This window comes from Rhinoderma darwinii, chromosome 2, assembly GCF_050947455.1.
Source record: "Rhinoderma darwinii isolate aRhiDar2 chromosome 2, aRhiDar2.hap1, whole genome shotgun sequence".
Lineage (NCBI taxonomy): Eukaryota > Metazoa > Chordata > Amphibia > Anura > Rhinodermatidae > Rhinoderma > Rhinoderma darwinii.
Window position 1 is genome coordinate 241914697 of NC_134688.1, and position 19877 is coordinate 241934573.

The window sequence follows — 19877 nt, forward strand, 5'->3', positions numbered from 1 at the left end:
TACTATCTGCAAGTGAGTTGTGGTCCTTTGTACTATTATGTGTATTGCCACAGCCAGGATGAGGACACAGTGGGGGAGATAATTGGATCTGATTGGTTTGCTGGTCTCTAAGGGTATGTTCACACGAGGGCGTCCGTAACGGCTGAAATTACGGCGATGTTTCAGCCTGAAAACATCCCCGTAATTTCAGCCGTAACGGCATGTGCAGGCGCTTGAACGCCGCGTCAATTACGGACGTAATTGGCGCTGCTATTCATTGAAGTCAATGAATAACGGCTCCAATTACGGCCAATGAAGTGACAGGTCACTTCTTTGATGCGGGCGTCTATTTCATTTGACAGCGGCGCGGAAATTACGCCTCGTGTGAACAGACAAACGTCTGCCCATTGCTTTCAATGGGCAGATGTTTGTCAGCGCTATTGAGGCGCTATTTTCAGACGTAATTCGGGGCAAAAACGCCCGAATTACGTCCGTAAATAGGCCGTGTGAACATACCCTAGCTGAGTAATGGTGATACCTCCTGGTGACCCCCTGTGGAGACTGGACAATGGGGACACTTTATGTCTTGTGGCTGTACCTCTGACTCATCTGATTGTCCATAGGCTGGAGACACGACCTGTGGTACCTGATTACCGAATCATTCCTCTCTGCTGAGGGCTCATAATAAACCACACATAATGCACCATCACAGGGCCTTATAGCTTCTTTCACACACTTTTTTTGGCGTTTAAGATTGCATTTTAAAATGCAAGTGGTTTTTTAAAATAGGACAGCCTTTATGGTGTTTTTCGTGGCATTTGTGGCTGGATTCACACACATTGTCTTGCTGCGTTTGTCCAATTACGTCTCAAGAAGTGACAGGCACTTCTTTGACGCGGGCGTCTTTTTTACGCGCCGTCTTTTGACAGCGGCGCGTAAAAAAAATGACCGTCGGCACAGTACATCGTAAACCTCATTCAAATGAATGGGCAGATGTTTGCCGACGCTTTGGTGCCGTATTTTAGGACGTAATTCGAGGTTAAAACGCCCGAATTACGTCCGTAAATAGGGTGTGTGAACCCAGCCTAAACCGCATCAAAACTGTGTGTGTGATCCTAGAAAGCTAGATTTAAAAAGGAATACCCCTTTATTTATAAATTAAGAATTAAAGTAAGTATATACAGGAGATGAATTCGTTTTTGATAAAATGTTAACTTAAACATTCTGCACTAATTTGTGTGGGTACAAAATAAGATTATTCCCAGAAAAGATTCTGAGCAAATAACGATAAAAGACAAGTTAAAAAAAATAGGTGGAAATCTCAGGCTGAAGGAAAATTCAAGGATCTTAGGAAGATTTTGCATGACCCGTTTATATCCCTGTAAATCACCTCACCCACTGGTCTTGTGTGTGACAACCAATCAGTTTAAGGCTTTTGTTTGTCTAAAGAAGACTAGAAAATGAAAGCAATAACCTGATTGGCTTCCATAGCTTACGCCTCCCCTCATTATTCGCATTTGTTTTTAGAAATCCCCTATCATTGTATTCATTTGTAGCAGTTCATATATCAGCTTGTTTGCTTGCTTTTTATAGTAGTGACTACGCATTATCTAAGTTTGACACAGCTAGGACGCCGTAATCACTAGCATACAACCTGCGTTCCATCAACACAGACGACAACAGCAAGCCCTTAACAAACATGTCCACCTTCGGCTTCAGGGCTACTTATCACGTGATCGTCTCCTTATTTTAAGTCAGTATTTTGCTGTTGCTATTATAATTTAAGATTGAAGAACACTCTTGACATTCCGCTAGATAAATTTCCACCTAGGAGCCATAATAAGAAACACGGCAGACAAGCCGACACATGGGCGGAGCCCAGCGATGCAGCGGGGGCATCATGTGATCTTCTCCGTGAGTGGGCGTGGTTTCCGTTAGAGGAAGCGACGGCTGGAGCAATAGAGGGCGGGGCTGCCGATGTTGCTGTGTGGAAGGCAGGTGATGATTGCAGGAGCCGAGTACACCGATACTGCACTGGAGTAGCTGGGGAGTGGAGCTCGGGGAGTGGAGCTATTCTCCCAGTCATGGAGTGAGAAGGCTGTGCATATTATTCTTGTCATCGGAGTCATCATGGGGGCTAAGGAGTCCAGGATTGGGTTCCTCACATATGATGAAGCCGTCAAAAGAGGTGAGGAGGCGGCTAGGTGAAATGGTAGCCTAGAGAACGGGTGGCGAGTGACGGGTAATGATCAGGAAGTGCGGGCATGGTAGGGACGATCAGAGTGACAGATGATGACGCGGGATGTAAAGGTCAGTGTCAGGTATGGGACTGTGGCTCGCAGCCTGTGTGGTGCATCTGTGGACACACCGTGTGGTCAGTGTGTTGTGTGTACATAGGATATAGTGACCCCCACCCCCAGGCTGCAGAGGAATGCTGTATACACTTTGCTGCAGCTTGTTTGTCTGCCTCGTCCCATTCTTTACACTGTCAATTGATTTCTTATTCGCAGCTCTCAGTGCAGCAGGCTGTGTTGTCCTCTGGAGAGCTCAGCCTCAAGGTTTGCAGGCACTCGCCCAGTATGTGGTGGATGAGGGACTGTCCCCTGTATCTATGTGTGTGTATAGCATGGGATTTCTACATTAGGATGCATATACAACTTTTGTGTCCTAATTTAAAATAACTATTTTATCATAGTATCATGTCCAGAAACCTACTGATGTGGGAATGGTATAAGCAGATCTTCTATACGCTGCGGACTGTAGGATTGGTGTCCCTTTAATACAAGACATGTTATTTGATGCATTGAGTCAGAATGAGTCAGTGTTGCTCATAGCAACCTATTTGAAAAATGAAAGTCCGGATCAAACTTGTGATTGGATTGGTTGCTATGGGTAACACTGATATTTGTTATGAAGGCCAATGGGGCACTCTTACTACAGCTGTAGAATGCCACACTGTGCCTTTGAGGAATACAGAACAGACTACTAAACTACATCAGCTTGTACCCGCCATTGTTCTCTGCCACTCTTCTGAAAATGTGGTGGAAGACTTTGAAAAATAAATCACATGGAGGGCATTATTTCAATGCAGAATGCCAGAGAACTGTGCATTAAGAAGTTTCCCATATTATGTTTAACGTGCACCTGGCATTTCTAACATACCGTAAGTGTATTTTCGGGTAGCAAGCCTGGGGAAGGGTTAATTTACGCCCCGAATTACGTCTGAAAAAACGACTCCATTATGCCAACTAACATCTGCCCAATGCTTTCAATGGGCTTTACGATGTACTGTGCCGACGACCTGTCATTTTACGCGTCGCTGTCAAAAGACGGCGCGTAAAAAAGACGACTCGTCAAAAGAAGTGCAGGACACTTCTTGGGACGTAATTGGAGCCGTTTTTCATTGACTCCATTGAAAAACAGCTCCAATTACGTCCGTAATGGACGCCGCGAAAAACGAGAGTACGAGCAATTACGTCTGAAGTTCAGGAGCTGTTTTCGCCTAAAAACAGCTCTGTAATTTCAGACGTATTTTGCGCTGTCGTGTGAACATATACCCTAAGGGTGCAGTCCCACTTGGCGTATTTGTCTTGTATTTCCGCAGCCTAAAAATACGGAAAACTTTACCATGTAAGTTTTTGCGAGATATATTTAGCAACTCAAGAAATTGAGAAATCTGAGTTGTGGAATATTTTTTCCATTGGACATTGTACAGTTTTTCACAGCATATTTTTATGCTGCGGAAATACAAGGCAAATATGCCACGCGTGACTGTACCCTAAGAATGTGTCCCCTGCTAGTCAATCCGTTCTTAACAAAGCAGAGACTGAGATTCCACAGGGTGTTTTTATCAAGTTTTTATTGCTGTTTTGTTTAGATTTTCACGTGTTTCTTAATTGCTGTTGAAAACACATTTTTAAAACCGCATACGTTTTTGCGATGTAGTTTTTGGCTATGCATGTTTTTGGCTATTACAGGTGAAGCACATGGTTTCAATGTGTTTCAACTGTAATAGCCGCACGGCCGAAAACATCATCGCAAAACCGTGGTGATTCGCATTTTTTCCACAGAAAATAAGTACATGAAAATTGCAACAAAACTGCAATAAAAATGTGATAAAAACAAGACTGGGTTTACACATTGTGTCAATATGTGTTGTTGTTTTTTGGCCGCGAGCGCAGTAAAACTGCCCCATTTTGTGTAAAAAAAACGCCTTTCAACAGAGATGTGGGAACCCAGTCTAACACGAACGTAAAAACGCCCGTAATCACGGGCTGTAATTACTAGCCCATAGACTTCTATTGGTCACGGGTACCTCCCTGTATGCTTACAGGTAGGTGCCCGTGCTGTTGAAAAATATAGAACATGTCCTATTTTAGGCCGTAATTACGGCACGGGCAGGCCCATAGAAGTCTATGGAGCTCCCGTAATTACGGGTGACTACGTGTGTGCACCCGTAATTACGGGAGCGTTGCTAGGCGACGTCCGTAAATAGTCACTGTCCAGGGTGCTGAAAGAGTTAAGCGATCGGCAGTAACTGTTTCAGCACCCTGGACAGAGACAATATAAATCAACATGTAAAAAAAAAAAAGTTCATACTTACCCAGAACTACCTGCTTCTTCCTCCAGTCCGGCCTCCCGGGATGACGTTTCAGCCCATGTGACCGCTGCAGCCAATCACAGGCTGCAGCGGTCACATGGACTGCCGCGTCATCCAGGGATGTCGGGCTGGATGTCAAGAGAGGGACGCGTCGCCAAGGCAACGGCCGGGTAAGTATGAATTACTTTTACCTCGGAAAGGGCTGCCCCTTCTCTCTATCCTGCACTGAGAGAGAGAAGGGGCTGCCGATTAGTGCAGTGCAATTTTGCAGCGAAAACATGCCCGTAAATACGGGTGGAATACGGGTGACAGCGGACCTGTATTCACAGGCACGGGTCCGTAAATACTGGTACAATACGGGTCGAATATGTGTGACACCGGACCCGTATTTACGGAAAGGAAAAAATAAGTTCGTGTGCATGAGGCCTAAAATGATTGCATGATAAAAGAAAAATATTAATTAGAAAAGCTAACCCACTCACTAATGAATAATTTACACAAGGATCTGACTTTTCTAGTTTTCCTTTACGTCCACTAAACCTAGAGTAGAAAGCTTTTCAGAGTGCGTTTTATAAGGAGCCACTCTGGTATGTATGTATGTATGTGTGTTTCTAAAGCTCTACTGAGCTGAAAATATATGATATAAAGTAGTGATCATGAGGGCCAACAACAACACTACGGTCAGTCCCTCCCCAGCCTGAAATGGCTGAGAACAGTAGACAATAGATTTAATATAACTGCAAATCCTGATGACATACAGTACAGACCACTTCCTGACCAGAGGCTTTGCCTCCTTCCTGACCAGGCCCATTTTCATGTTTTAGCCATGTGCAAATTTAAAAGCAAATTGTTGTTGTATTACTCTTCCAACCCACCTGTATTTGGTCTTGTTTTTCTCAGAACATATTGGGCTTCCATGTTGTGTAAAATAATAATAGATATATTGTTATTGATATATGATGTGTTCTGGGCCAACCATAGTTATACCATGCCCTTAGTTTTTTTTTTTTTTTGCATTTTTGAGAACATGTTCTAGTTTGGCGTTGTCCAACGACATATAATGGGACCTGTATAGTACCTACCTCATGCCAAATAATATTTGGCGACTGAATTCTAACAAATGGAATTGGATGTTTTCTTTCCGTTTCTTAAAACCATTAACCCCTTAATGACCAGCCTATTTTAGACCTTAATGACCAAGCCATTTTTTACATTTTTCCATCGTCTCATTCCAAGAGCTATAACTCTTTCATTTTTACGTCGACATAGCTGTATAAGGTCTTGTTTTTTGCGGGACAAGTTGTATTTTATAATAGCACCATTTTGGGGGACATATTATTTGTTGATTAACTTTTATTAAGTTTTTTTGGGGGGGAATAGAAAAAAACCTGAAATTTCGCCACGCTTTTTCGCGTCTTAAATTTACGCCGTTTACCGTGTGATATAAATAACACAATAACTTTATTCAGCGGGTTGTTACGATTGTAACGATACCAAATTTGTATAGATTTTGTATGTTTTACTACTTTTACACAGTAAAAACGCTTTTTTTTCAAAATTATTTGTTTTTGTGTCTCCATGTTTGAAGAGCCGTAACGTTTTTATTGTTCCGCCGATGCAGTTGTATGAGGGCTTTTTTTTTGCGGGAAGACTTGTCGTTTTTATTGGTACCATTTTGGAGTAGATGCGACTTTTTGATCACTTTTTATAAAAAAATTTTAAAGTCAGGATTCACAGAAAACAGCAATTTTTCCATAGTTTTTTATTAAATTTTTTACGGCGTTCACCGTGCGGGTTAAATAATGTAATAGATTTATAGTCGGGTCGTTACGGACGCGGCGATACCAAATATGCGTAACTTTTTACATTTATTTTGTTTTTTTAATAGTAAAGGACTTTGTAAAGGGAAAAGCTGGGTTTTTCATTTTTTTTCACATTTTTTTTATTAACTTTTTATGAAACTTTTTTTTAACTTTTTTACTAGTCCCACTAGGGGACTATAATATGTGATTCTGCGATCGCTATTATAATACACTGCAATACTTTTGTATTGCAGTGTATTACTGCCTGTCCGTTTAAAACGGGCAGGCATCTGCTAGGTCATGCCAGAGGCATGATCTAGCAGGCATTCATGACAGGCAGACCTGGGGGCCTTTATTAGGCCCCCGGCTGCCATAGAAGACACAGACACTCGGCGATCTTATCGCCGGGTGTCAGTGGGAGAGAGAGGGAGCTCCGTCCCTCTCTCCAAAACCACTCAGATGCGGTGCACGCTATTGCGCACCGCATCTGAGGGGTTAAACATGTGAGATTGATACTTATATCGATCTCACACGGCAGAGCAGGGACGCTCCCAGCTGCCTCTGGCAGCTGAGAGCAGGGAGATTTGACGGCTCCCTGCTCTGTTTACTCATCCTGATGCAGTGCCGTAAAAAGGCATATGCATCAGAATAAAGCCCGTTAGTGGCCGCCGTTAAAAGGCGTATTGGCGGTCACTAACGGGTTAAACCAGTAGTCGACTCATTTGTGTCCATTCACATCCGGTGACTTGAACAATAACAACAACTCTGATCTTCTTGTTCTCCTATTTGCAAACATCTCCTATATATTTATTATGTTTCTAAGGGGCCGTTCACATATGTCCGGCGTCCGCTTCAGTTTACCTCCGGCGTATTGAAGAAAACCCGGAGGCAAACTGATGCTAGAATGGATCCCATAGTTTCTGGATGGATCCCGCTGCGGCTGCTGCAGTGGTAGCGATGCCACTATAGCAGAGCAGGGAGGTATCTCCCTGCTCTGCTATCTATTAGCGCCACTGTAGCTCCCTGAAGGAGCGGAATCCCCATGTGGCCGGGGATTCAGCTCCTGGAGCACTCCGCTTGATGTCTCTGTCCATATATGGACAGTGACATCAGGGGCAACTCCTGAAGCGGAATCCCCATCCCCTCTGTGATCGGGGATTCCACTCCAAGATAAGCCAGTGACGTCATTGTCCATAAATGGACACAGACGACAGGAGCTTCTCCTGGAGTAGAATCCCCGGTCACAGCGTCGGCAACGCTGTGTACGGGGATTCCGCTTCAGGCTTTGCCCCTGATTTCACTGTCCATATATGGACAGAGACATGAAGGGGAGCGCTCCAGGAACGGAATACCTGGTCAAAGGGGGATTTCGATCCTTCAGGGAGCTACAGGCTACCTTCAAGGGGGCTGTGTGGCACTACCTTCAAGGGGGCTGTGTGGCACTACCTTCAAGGGGGCTGTGTGGCACTACCTTCAAGGGGGCTGTGTGGCACTACCTTCAAGGGGGCTGTGTGGCGCTACCTACAAGGGGGCTGTGTGGCGCTACCTACAAGGGGGCTGTGTGGCGCTACCTACAAGGGGGAGGTGGGCTGTGTGGCGCTACCTACAAGGGGGCTGTGGGCTGTGTGGCGCTACCTACAAGGGGACTGTGTTGTGTGGCGCTACCTACAAGGGGACTGTGTTGTGTGGCGCTACCTACAAGTGGACTGTGTTGTGTGGCGCTACCTACAAGGGGACTGTGTTGTGTGGCGCTACCTACAAGGGGACTGTGTTGTGTGGCGCTACCTGCGGTATTATCTACAGGGGGTGTGTGGCACTATATACAGGGGCACATTTTCAGAGCCTAGACTACCGTTTTGTGGACCATTGTGGTAAAACTGATGTTAAAAACGGATGGTAAAAACTGAGGACAACTGATGGTTTTGTAGTAAAAATCGTGAAAAAGCCTGATGGCAACTGATGCATTTACTTCTTAAATTTTTGCTTTGAAAAAGATATTGCCAACTATTGTTTTTATATAAGAAGATATCGCAATGAATAAGATATCTCCAAACAAAAAGTACAGTACAATGCATGTGAATGGCGTTTTTAAAAACCTCATTCACTTAAAGCAAGAAAAATCTGCGCAAATTAGACTTGCCACAGATTCCACCTATTGCTATACAAAATCACATTGTGTAACACATGGCTTTCAAGCCGCTGTATGAAACGTGGCTTTAGTTTTCCAAAAGTGACTATAGGGTGTGGCAGCCAGTATAGCTGCTATAGAGGTTGTCGCTTATTTTCTCCAAACTCCTGGCTGCTTATGCAATGATACCATAGGGGCAAACTAGTATGTCCATACGGCTTACTTTCTGCCGTTTTTCGAGCCATAAATGGCATGAAAAACGGAAGCTGAACGCCTCCAATCATCTGCCCATTGATTTCAATGGGAAAAACAGCGATTCGTTCCAATGGGGCGTTTTTGTACATGGTCGTTTGAAAAAACGTCGCCTAAAAAGAAGTGCATGTCACTTCTTGAGCCGTTTTTCATTGTCAATAGAGAAAGAGCTCCAAAAACAGACGCAAAAAACGTTTGAGGCTTAAAAAACGGCTAAGAATCAGAGGCTATTTTCCCTTGAAAACAGCTCTGTATTTTACAGCGGTTTTTGTTTCTGCGTGTGAACATACCCTCACTCTGCATTGCTAAGCAGCTAGAGCCTAGCAATAATAGGTGACAACCCCTGCAAGAGCTTTAATTAATGGCTGCATTTCCTGTCATCATTTGTGAAGAACCAGAGGGAAAAAACATTTGACTAGGAAACAGCTGAACAAAAAGTGACTGCCGTGTTAGGGTATGTGCACACACACTAATTACGTCCGTAATTGACGGACGTATTTCGGCCGCAAGTCCCGGACCGAACACAGTGCAGGGAGCTGGGCTCCTAGCATCATAGTTATGTACGACGCTAGGAGTCCCTGCCTCTCTGCAGGACAACTGTCCCGTACTGTAATCATGTTTTCAGTACGGGACAGTAGTTCCACGGAGAGGCAGGGACTCCTAGCATCGTACATAATTATGATGCTAGGAGCCCGGCTCCCTGCACTGTGTTCGGTCCACTACTTGCGGCCGAAATACGTCCGTCAATTACGGACGTAATTAGTGTGTGTGCACATACCCTTACAGCTCTATTTTGTGCGGAGCCGTAATAGGGCTGCCATACAGGTGCCTCCATTCTACTTCCTTGGGTTTTTTTCATACAAATCTGACAGTATACCTTCTAGGAAAGTATACCTGTGTGCTCTACCAAACGCCCTACGCACAGAGGTATTCTTCCCTAGAAGCATTATTTCTAGGGGAGAATACCTTGGTACATACCGGAGCCTGTGTTTCTCCGTGCTAGGGAGTCATATCTATCGTGCATTGCCATACAGGTGCAGTGGCAAATTTCCTATTAGTAGCCACATTTCTCACTCCCTAAAGTCCCTCTGTAACAGGTGAGGTGTCAGTAGGGCAAGTAGGTTTAGGTAAAGGCGTAAAACAAAACATTCTCGATAAACATTTCTTCAGTGAAGGAGTTTGGCTGAAAGATATTCAAAGGACAAAGGGTTCACATAATCAAAGGTTGCATAAACATTAGCATTCCTTTATGTTGTACTCGCACGACATTCAGATAAGAACAGCTAAGCATTACAAACTTATTTTATGAAATGTTAAATACTTTTGTGTCAAAAAAGACAAAAGTATAATAGGTATGATACCTTTATTGGCTAACCATAAAAGTTCTATATGCGGCTTTAAGAGCGCAGAGGCTCCTTCTTCAGGCGGTTTACAAATGAATGACTTAGAAAAAAGCACAACATTTAGATGTTACACAAAGACAATTAGTACATGAGGTGATACATCATTAAGATAAGCCGGGGCAATAAAACTGAGGTTATAAGGGTGATGACTTAGGAGTTAAGGCATCTGGAGTCAGTCTGATGGGGGATGTGACGTGTGTCCATGTAGTGGCTCATAAATCCTGGTGTTAGATAGAGGCCTTGTGTCAATGACTGGAATTTTATCATCATCTTAAATTCCCAAACTTATTTTAAAAATTTAAAGTGGTTGATCACTCGGAACAACCTGTATTCCGCAACCACTTCACCCTCCCCCTTACCAAGTATTAGCTGATTAAGCGTGTCCCACTTCTCAGACAAATACAGAGGGGCTCTATTACTGCTATACTCCCAGAAGGAGATGTGGAGAGAGTTTGTCTAGATGAGATATTTCCCTTAGGCCTCATGCACACGACCGCATTGGTTTTGCGGTCCTCAAATCCAATCCACGGGTCCGTAGCAGTCTATCAGACCGCAAAAAACCATGTTGTGCACCCGTGTGTCATACGGAGTCACGGATCCACAACAATTCACCTGATTTGCGGATGGAAATTCCGCAGCGTAATACAGTAGCAGCAAAGTGGATGAGATTTTAATAAATCTGCTGTTGAAAAATCCCGCACAGAAAACGTGCATGGATTCTGCAGTGTGAATAATAAATCCGTAGCATGTCAATTTATGATACAAATTTGCTGCGTATGCGTTCCAGAATTTCACCATTGAGATCAATAGGAAAATCAAAATCTGCAACAATTGCCGTTATTTGTGGAATTTGCTGCGTATTCGCAGCAAAATCTGCAGCTTAAAATAAAAAATAAAGCCTGAACCTCTCGCGGTGCTGTTATAGCAATGCGTCCCTGCTCTTCCGGCTGCTCTGTGTTGAGGTGTTCTCCTTTGAGGATCACAGGGTGCAGCGGTCACCTGTAATGAAATTTCGTTACGGTTGACCGCCTGGGTACAGAGCAGTCGGAAGACGTTATGGCAATACCTGGATAGGTGAGTATAGGCCTTGTTTTTTTTTTGGTGGCCGATTGACCAAATATACGCACCAAATTAAAGCACCATTTGGTGTGAAAATTTGGCTGGATTTCCCTACATGTTCTGGGGTGTATATGCCCTGTGTAAACCTACCCTAAGGGTACATTCAGAGCGTGCGGTAAAGTCACACTTTTTTTTAACACGACTCCCACGCGGCAAAATGCAGCAGATTTGCTATGTTGTCTCGGTAAATAAATGGGACTTGACCACACCGTTGTAATATGCCTGTAGGCGTCTTGCACAAGTGTAAAAGTAGTCTAAAGCAGCTATAAGTGCAAGTTCACCTTTGATGAATCTATATTTGAATATTTGGAACTACGTAGACAAATTCTTTGACAAACTTTTGCTGCTTCCGTTTTAATTGCTGAATGTCTGATAATAGAGCAAAGAAGCTGGAGGGAATAAAGACAACGGAGGTAATTTTCTAAATTTCTATACCAGTTTTCTGGTGCAGAAAACTTGCATATATGCCACAGACTGAGAGAGCGCTCTCTGCAGAACCACCAGTCTGTGTGTGTTCTCGCGGAAGGGAACACCGCGCAAGCCGCCCTGACACTGTCCGTAGCGGATTGGACAGTGTCATAGCGAAGACATCACGCTCACTTGCCATTTAGTTAGATAGAAACGCCCCATTGACAGTTCAAGGGCTTCTTTACATATCGGGCGCCAAATATAACAGCACCGATATGTAAATAACAGTGTTTGAAGCCCTGCCCAAAACATGCTGTACTCAGCTCCACATGTATGGGCAGGTGAAAGGTTCTCTTTAAAAGTCGTATTTTGCACACAAAATAACTTTTGATGCAATTACGCAGCTCACGGCACTTTTCTGAAAAGTGGGTGTTGCAGAGTGAAAGGGGTTGCAGCCCGACAAATTTACTATAATTTTCGCCAATTTCCCAATACAGGCATGAACAGCTAATGGGGCAGATTTATTATGCTTGCTGTGTGCGTCTGTTCATGCGTCTGTTCATGCGTCTGTTCGGCGCACATTACTTGCAAGTAATTTATTATTTGTGCGCGCCAGAAATGATTTATTTTTTTGAGCCATGCTCAACATGGTAGTTCGTATTTGTTGAAAATGAGTTTGTTTTGGGTATGTTTTAGTTTGCGACAGATTTTAGTAATTTTTTTGCACAATAAAAACCCTTAAGGCTATGTTCACACGGGGTATTTTGCCGAGTTTTTTGACGCGGAAACCGCGTCGCAAAACTCGGCAAAAACGGCCCGAGAACGCCTCCCATTGATTTCAATGGGAGGCGTCGGCGTCTTTTTCCCGCGAGCAGTAAAACTGCCTCGCGGGAAAAAGAAGCGACATGCCCTATCTTCGGGCGCTTCCGCCTCTGACCTCCCATTGACTTCAATGGGAGGCAGGAGAAAGCGTATTTCTCGCTGTTTTATGCCCGCGGCGCTCAATGGCCGCGGGCGAAAAACGGCGCGATAATCGCCGCGAAAATCGGCGTGCAGGGAGAGGAATATCTGCCTCAAAGTTCCAAACGGAATTTTGAGGCAGATATTCCTCCCCCAAAATACTCCGTGTGAACATAGCCTAAGGCTATGTTCACACGGAGTATTTTGGGGGAGGAATATCTGCCTCAAAGCTCCAAACGGAATTTTGAGGCAGATATTCCTCCCCCAAAATACTCCGTGTGAATAGCAATGATCGCGCCGTTTTTCGCCCGCGGCCATTGAGCGCCGCGGGCAGAAAACACGCTTTCTCCTGCCTCCCATTGAAGTCAATGGGAGGTCGGAGGCGGAAGCGCCCGAAGATAGGGCATGTCGCTTCTTTTTCCCGCGAGGCAGTTTTACTGCTCGCGGGAAAAAGACGCCGACGCCTCCCATTGAAATCAATGGGAGGCGTTCTCGGGCCGTTTCTGCCGAGTTTTGCGACGCGGTTTCCGCGTCAAAAAACTCGGCAAAAGACCCCGTGTGAACATAGCCTAACACTGTCGATGGAGCTGTGTGAGGCCCTCTGCACACGCCATAGCTGTGTACATGGCCCGTGATTACAGGCACGGCCGGCCGCGGGCATTCACCCACAGTTGTGAGCCGTGCTCCCATTATAAAATATGGGAGCACGGTCCGTAAAATAAAAAAATAGGATGTCCTATTTTTTTCAGATGCTTTCTACGGCCCAGACACCTTGCTGTAAATATACGGGAAGGTGTCCGTTTGCCATAGAAATGATTGGATCAGTATTTTGATCCGCAATTACAGTCCTTAACTGTGGATCAAAATTACGGTTGTGTGCATGGGGCCTCAGGGCTTGTTTTCTTGCAAGGAGAGCTGTAGTTTTTATTGGTACAGTTTTCGGATACATACGACTATTTGAGTGCTTTTTATTGCATTATTATTATTTTTTACGGCATTGACTTGTGTATGGTTAGCGCTAGAATACATAAATTTGAGCAGCTGTGGTGCTCAAATATATGCACCCCTCCCTCAATGAAAAATACTCTGAAAAATTAAAAAAATAATTAAAATGTTTACAGAATGATATCCTTTTAAACACCTTGTAGCAAAGTTGACTGTTTCAAGTATATTATTTTAGCAGCTTTTTACTATTTGACCTTCCATTTTAGACTTGGTCTTTTTATTAGATTAGATAATGCAGAGATCTAAAATGCTCATCTGCAACTCGCCAAATAACTATGTTGACTTTAAAGCAGCAGCCACAGTTTCTTTTTAAATAATTCAGTAGGCAGGAAGAAGCCACAATCTAACACATTCTGTATGTTTTCTATTTGCTATGAAATTTCTCGGATTAACTGCGCTATTGCAGGGTGACACAAGCGTCCTCTACAGGGGCCTCACCTGTGGTCAAAGTCCAAGCCAAAATTAAAAATATTGCTCAATTGAATTTTTCTCCTTAATTCAGTATAACATTAAAGACTGTGTACAGTTTTGCAAGCTTTAAACGGTTTGTGACTTTTTAAAAATTTTGTAAAAATTTTATTTGCTAAAAAATGTTGCCTAATTTTTCCGATTCAGCTTCTATGTATCCTGTATACACAGAAGCTGTATCGTTTGCTATGAGACGATTTCCGTCAGTTCAATCTCAGTGGCGGCTCGGCAGAGAGCGGGTTCTGCTTGTCTTAGGACCAGCTTAAAGAGGCTCTGTCACCAGATTTTGCAACCCCTATCTGCTATTGCAGCAGATAGGCGCTGCAATGTAGATTACAGTAACGTTTTTATTTTTAAAAAACAAGCATTTTTGGCCAAGTTATGACCATTTTTGTATTTATGCAAATGAGGCTTGCAAAAGTAAAACTGGGCGTGTTTACAGTAAAAGTACAAGTGGGCGTGTATTGTGTGTGTACATCGGGGCGTTTTTACTTCTTTTACTAGTTGGGCGTTAGGAATGGGAGTGTATGATGCTGACGAATCAGCATCATCCTCTTCTGTTCGTTAACACCCAGCTTCTGGCAGTGCACAGACACACAGCGTGTTCTCGAGAGATCACGCTGTGACGTCACTCACTTCCTGCCCCAGGTCCTGCATCGTGTCGGCCACATCGGCACCAGAGGCTACAGTTGATTCTGCAGCAGCATCAGCGTTTGCAGGTAAGTAGCTACATCGACTTACCTGCAAACGCCGATGCTGCTGCAGAATCAACTGTAGCCTCTGGTGCCGATGTGTCCTCGCTCGTCCGACACGATGCAGGACCTGGGGCAGGAAGTGAGTGACGTCACAGCGTGATCTCTCGAGAACACGGCTGTGTCTGCACTGCCAGAAGCTGGGCGTTCTGAAGAGAAGTGGATGATACTTCTCGTCAGAACGCCCAGCTAGTAAAAGTAGTAAAAACGCCCTGATGTAACGAACACAATACACGCCCAGTTGTACTTTTACTTTAAACACGCCCAGTTGGACTTTAGCAAGCCTCATTTGCATAAATACAAAAATGGTCATAACTTGGCCAAAAATGCTCGTTTTTTAAAAATAAAAACGTTACTGTAATCTACATTGCAGCGCCTATCTGCTGCAATAGCAGATAGGGGTTGCAAAATCTGGTGACAGAGCCTCTTTAAAGAGGCTCTGTCGCCAGATTCTCTAACCCCTATCTCCTATTGCATGTGATCGGCGCTGCAATGTAGATAACAGTAACGTGTTTTGTTTTTTTTTAAAACGTTCATTTTTGGCCAAGTTATGAGCTATTTTATATATATATATATATATATATATATATATATATGCAAATGAGCTTTGAAATGGACAACTGGGCGTTTTTATTTCGTTATGTCCAACTGGGCGTGTATTGTGTATTTAACTGGGTGTGTTTATGTGTATGACGCTGACCAATCCGTGACCAGTCTGCATCATACACTCATCTCCATTCATTTACAAGCAGCACAGCGTTCTTACTAGAACGATGTGCAGCCAAATACACAAGTGTCCTGATAATGAATATACATGAAATCCAGCCTGGACGTCATGTGTACTCAGAATCCTGACACTTCTGAATCCAGACCCCTAGATTAATTCCTCAATGGGTGTCGTTTCCAAAAGGTTTTTGTTTTTTTGGGGTGTTTCCTTTGTTTTGATACCACAAGACCGCTTCAAACCTGACATGGTGACCATAATATAATCTAATAAAAAGGAGTCCCCAAAATCCTCTAGGTGCTCCTTTGCTTCTGAGGCCTGTGTTTCAGTCCATTAGCGGACTAGGACCACATGTGGGATTTTTCGAAAAACTGCAGAATTTGGGCAATAAATATTGAGTTGCGTTTCTCTGGTAAAACCTTCTCTGTTATAGAAAAAAAAAAAGAAAAGGACTAAAAATAAATTTCTGCTAAAAAATACATTAAATTTGTCAATTTCAGCCCTACCTTGCTTTAATTCTTGTGAAACGCCTAAAGGGTTAAGAAACTTTCTAAATGCCGATTTGAATACTTTGTGGGGTGCAGTTTTTAAAATGTGGTGGTTATCAGGGTTTTTATTGTATGGGACTCTCAAAGCCACTTCAGAACTGAACTGGACCTTATAGCCTTTTCACATTTTCTTGAAAATTAAAAATTGCTGCTAAAGTTCTAAGCCTTGTAAAGTCCTAGAAAAATAAAAGGATGTACAAAAAACGATGGCAATCTAAAGTAGACATATGGGAAATGTTAATTAGCAACTGTTTTGTGTGGTATTACTATCTGTCTTACAAGCAGATACATTTAAATTTAGAAAAATGCTAATTTTTGCAATGTGTCTCTAAATGTAGCTGTTTTTCACAATCATATACTGACTGTATCGACCAAATTTTACCACTAACTTAAAGTCCAAGGTGTCACGAGAAAACAATCTCCGAATCGCTTGGATAGGTAAAAGCATTCCAAAGTTATTACCACATAAACTGACACGTCAAATATGAAAAATGGGGCTGCGTTCTGAACGTGCAAATTAGTCAATGTCCTTAAGGGGTTAATAGCCTTCCAAGACGTATTCGTTAAATGGATACCATTATAGTCTATGAGTGACTGATCTCTTCCTATGAAATGGAACTTACAGAGTGCAAGATGGGAAAATATTTATGCAGTACAAAAGTTAGTAGCGTTCTCTACTTCACTGCCACATCCTAAACCCAAAATATGACTTCGTAAAGTCGCAGTTAAGGAACATAGAAAAAAGCACGAGTGTAAGCACTATGGAGATTATTTTGAAATGGTATTTGGAGATGATTAGGTGTGTTCAGCTGACTAATAATCAGTTTAATCAGCAACACCATAAAAATTAATGATGTAGAAATTGATAACGCCATGCGAAACAGGTACAACTGGCTAGACCAGAGGCTACTTCACTTTTGGCACAGCATCTAAAAAGATTCAGCAACACTAAGCAGCTTGATCATCATCTCAGAGCACCTACAGTGTACCCCAGAACAAAAAGTAAATGTAAGGCCAGGTTCCCACGGGTAGGATACGCTGCGTAAAAACTGCGCAGCGTACCCAACCTAGGACTCGCAGTACCTTCCGTCCGAAAAATCGCACCAGTTTTTCAAATGGAATTATCGCTGCGGAAAGCAGCGCTTGGGGGAAAAAAAAAATGGGGTTGATACTTACCCCCTCACTTTTCTCTGCGCGATGTGACGCTGCAAACTGGGATTGGCTGCAGCGGTCACATGGGATGAAACGTCATCCTAGGAGGCTGGACTGCAGGAAGGAGAGCGTTTTGGATAAGTATGATTATAAAAATCCGGAGTTGTGATTTTTGCGGTGTAATCGATGCAATTAGGCTGGAAAAGTCGCAAAACTTGGCTTTCTGTTGCGGTTTTGCATCACCATTGACTTCAGATGGGGAAAACCCCCAACAGAAAATCAACAAAAACGCAGCATAAATGGACATGCTGTGGAATGAAATTCCACACCCCAGATCAATTTATTAACGTTTCCGCTGCGATTTTTATTTTATTTTTTTTTATTTTTTTTTTTTCCCACAGCGTGGGCATGAGATTTTCTTAATCTCATCCACTTTGCTGCTACAGTAGATGCTTCAGAATTTCCACACACAATTCTGTCATACCTGGGAACCCGGCCTAACTAAAATAAAACCTCATCAGAAGACCACCCATCATCCCACCATTATAGTCTATGGAAGCTGCCCCTCTATCAGCAGCCCACCACCTAATCTGACCAAAGACCAATTTTTTGAAAAGACCACAAATGTAATTTACATGCGCTGTAAATCATCAGAATGAGGGTGCGTACCGCATCACCAAACCGGAGAGAGCAAGAGCAGGAGACTTCATTGGCACACCAGGGAACTGAAAGCTACCAGCATGGCACCACATTATTAACAGAGAGCAGGAGGAGCATTTCCAGGACCATGGACCATCATAGGAAAGGAGGGAGGAGGGAGGCTGTCATAACAGGGGAGGGTGCAGCAATCATCATGCTGCACTGAAAAGCCACTGGGATGTCAAGGTTAGCAGTAAGGAGATATGGAGAGTGGAGCCTGACTAGGGTCTAAGATTGAAGAGAGCCATGCTGGTGTACAGGACTGTATAAGAAAGGGGGCAAGCCATGATGGGAACCAAGAATGAGAGAGGAACAATGCTGAAGACCAGGAAGGGATCCATGCTGGGGACCAGGAATGAGAGGGGGAACCATGCTGGGGATTAGGAATGAGATGGCTGTTTATTTGTGTGCTGTACATGTTTGCCGACTGCATTAAACACTTTAACCTGCATTATGTGTACTTTTTCTTTGAGAGGACCATCGCCATAAAAAAAAAAAAAATCGGAAATTTTGAGTGGTCAGCTCAAAGAAATTTCAATGGTCATATAAAGCTAAAAGGAAACCTGGATATTCCAATGGCCACAATGACAGACTCCAAACTATGCCAGATCCATACAAAGCTTTTTACTAGTACACAGGGAAAAATATTTGCCTATGATCTTTAGGATTAATACGCTCACTGTAGATTTAGATATGTGCAACAGCTAAAAACTAAGGCTACATGGGCCGATGATTGGGGGAACAGAACACTTGTTTGAGAGCTGATCGAATCTTTTATGCGGCAGTAAAAATCATTATTGTCGGCAGTACGTCTTCCCGTGTAAACAGTGGACGTTACAAATTGTATGGGGACGAAAAATCGTGATCATCCCTATACAGTACAACGATTGCTCCGTATAAATGGAGATCAACGGGCTACATCGTCATCTGGCGCTTTAATGCTAGTCTAAATGGACGCTCAACCGAGTTCACTCGAGGCGGATACGCTGCATAAAAGCACGCAGCGTATCCGCCCTGTGCGCCGCAGGGAATTCCGGTTGAAAAACCGCGGTGCAGTTTGTCTCCAGGAATGTCCGCTGCGAAAAACTGCAGCACTAAGCCGACCTACTAGCATGCCAGAATCCAGGAATGACGTTTCATAGACTTCTGGGTAAGTATAAGATTTTCTTTTTTTCCCCGAGTTGCGTTTTTTGCCGCGGAATCTATGCGAACCCGCCGCTAAAAATACAACTTCTATTTGTTGCGGGTTTTAACTCCCATTGAATTTAATATTGGAAGCCCGCAACAAATAAGCAGCGTTTACGCAAATACAATTGACATGCTGCGGCATAAAACTCTGCTACGTGTGTGGATGAGATTTCTGCTACTGAGGATTTCGTTGTGGAAAATCTTCCGTATTTGCTCACACCACATTTTTGCCATACAGTTGAGGTAAACCTCTCAGACTTGTGAAGAATGCTCACATATGTGCCGTTCTGATAATACAGAAATAGTCTCATGACATGGTCTTTTTACAAAACTATAGATGGACATCTCTATAGCTTCACATAGGATACAACATAATGTGGTTTAGGCTACATTCACACGTCAGTGAAAAACGGTTGTGTAACAGCAGTCACACGGCCGTTTTCAGAACAATAGAGTTCTATGGGAGTATTCACACGGCCATTTTTTTAACGGCCCATCAAAAAATAGAACATGTATTTTTGGCCGTTTTGGTAGCCCCACGGCTCCCATAGAAGTCAATGGATCAGTTTTTTAGGAAACGATCCTTGTAACGGCCGGTAAAAACTGATCCTGGCCGAGTATTCCCCGCACACAGTGCTATATTGAGCGCTGAGCACGGGGAAGCCCTTGACATTACCATTCATATATGGA

At 43.5% G+C, this 19877-nt stretch overlaps 1 protein-coding gene across 2 annotated transcripts in view; it reads left to right on the forward strand.

Annotated features, from left to right (window-relative positions):
- The first annotated feature begins 1668 nt into the window (after positions 1 to 1668).
- The window catches only part of USP32 (ubiquitin specific peptidase 32), a 206013-nt gene continuing 187804 nt past the window's right edge, over positions 1669 to 19877 (forward strand). For both annotated transcript variants that reach the window (XM_075853003.1, XM_075853004.1), the window contains exon 1: positions 1669 to 2167. In XM_075853003.1, the coding sequence (XP_075709118.1) occupies positions 2110 to 2167 (58 nt within the window). In that variant the 5' untranslated portion in view covers positions 1669 to 2109. The remainder of the gene's footprint in view (positions 2168 to 19877) is intronic.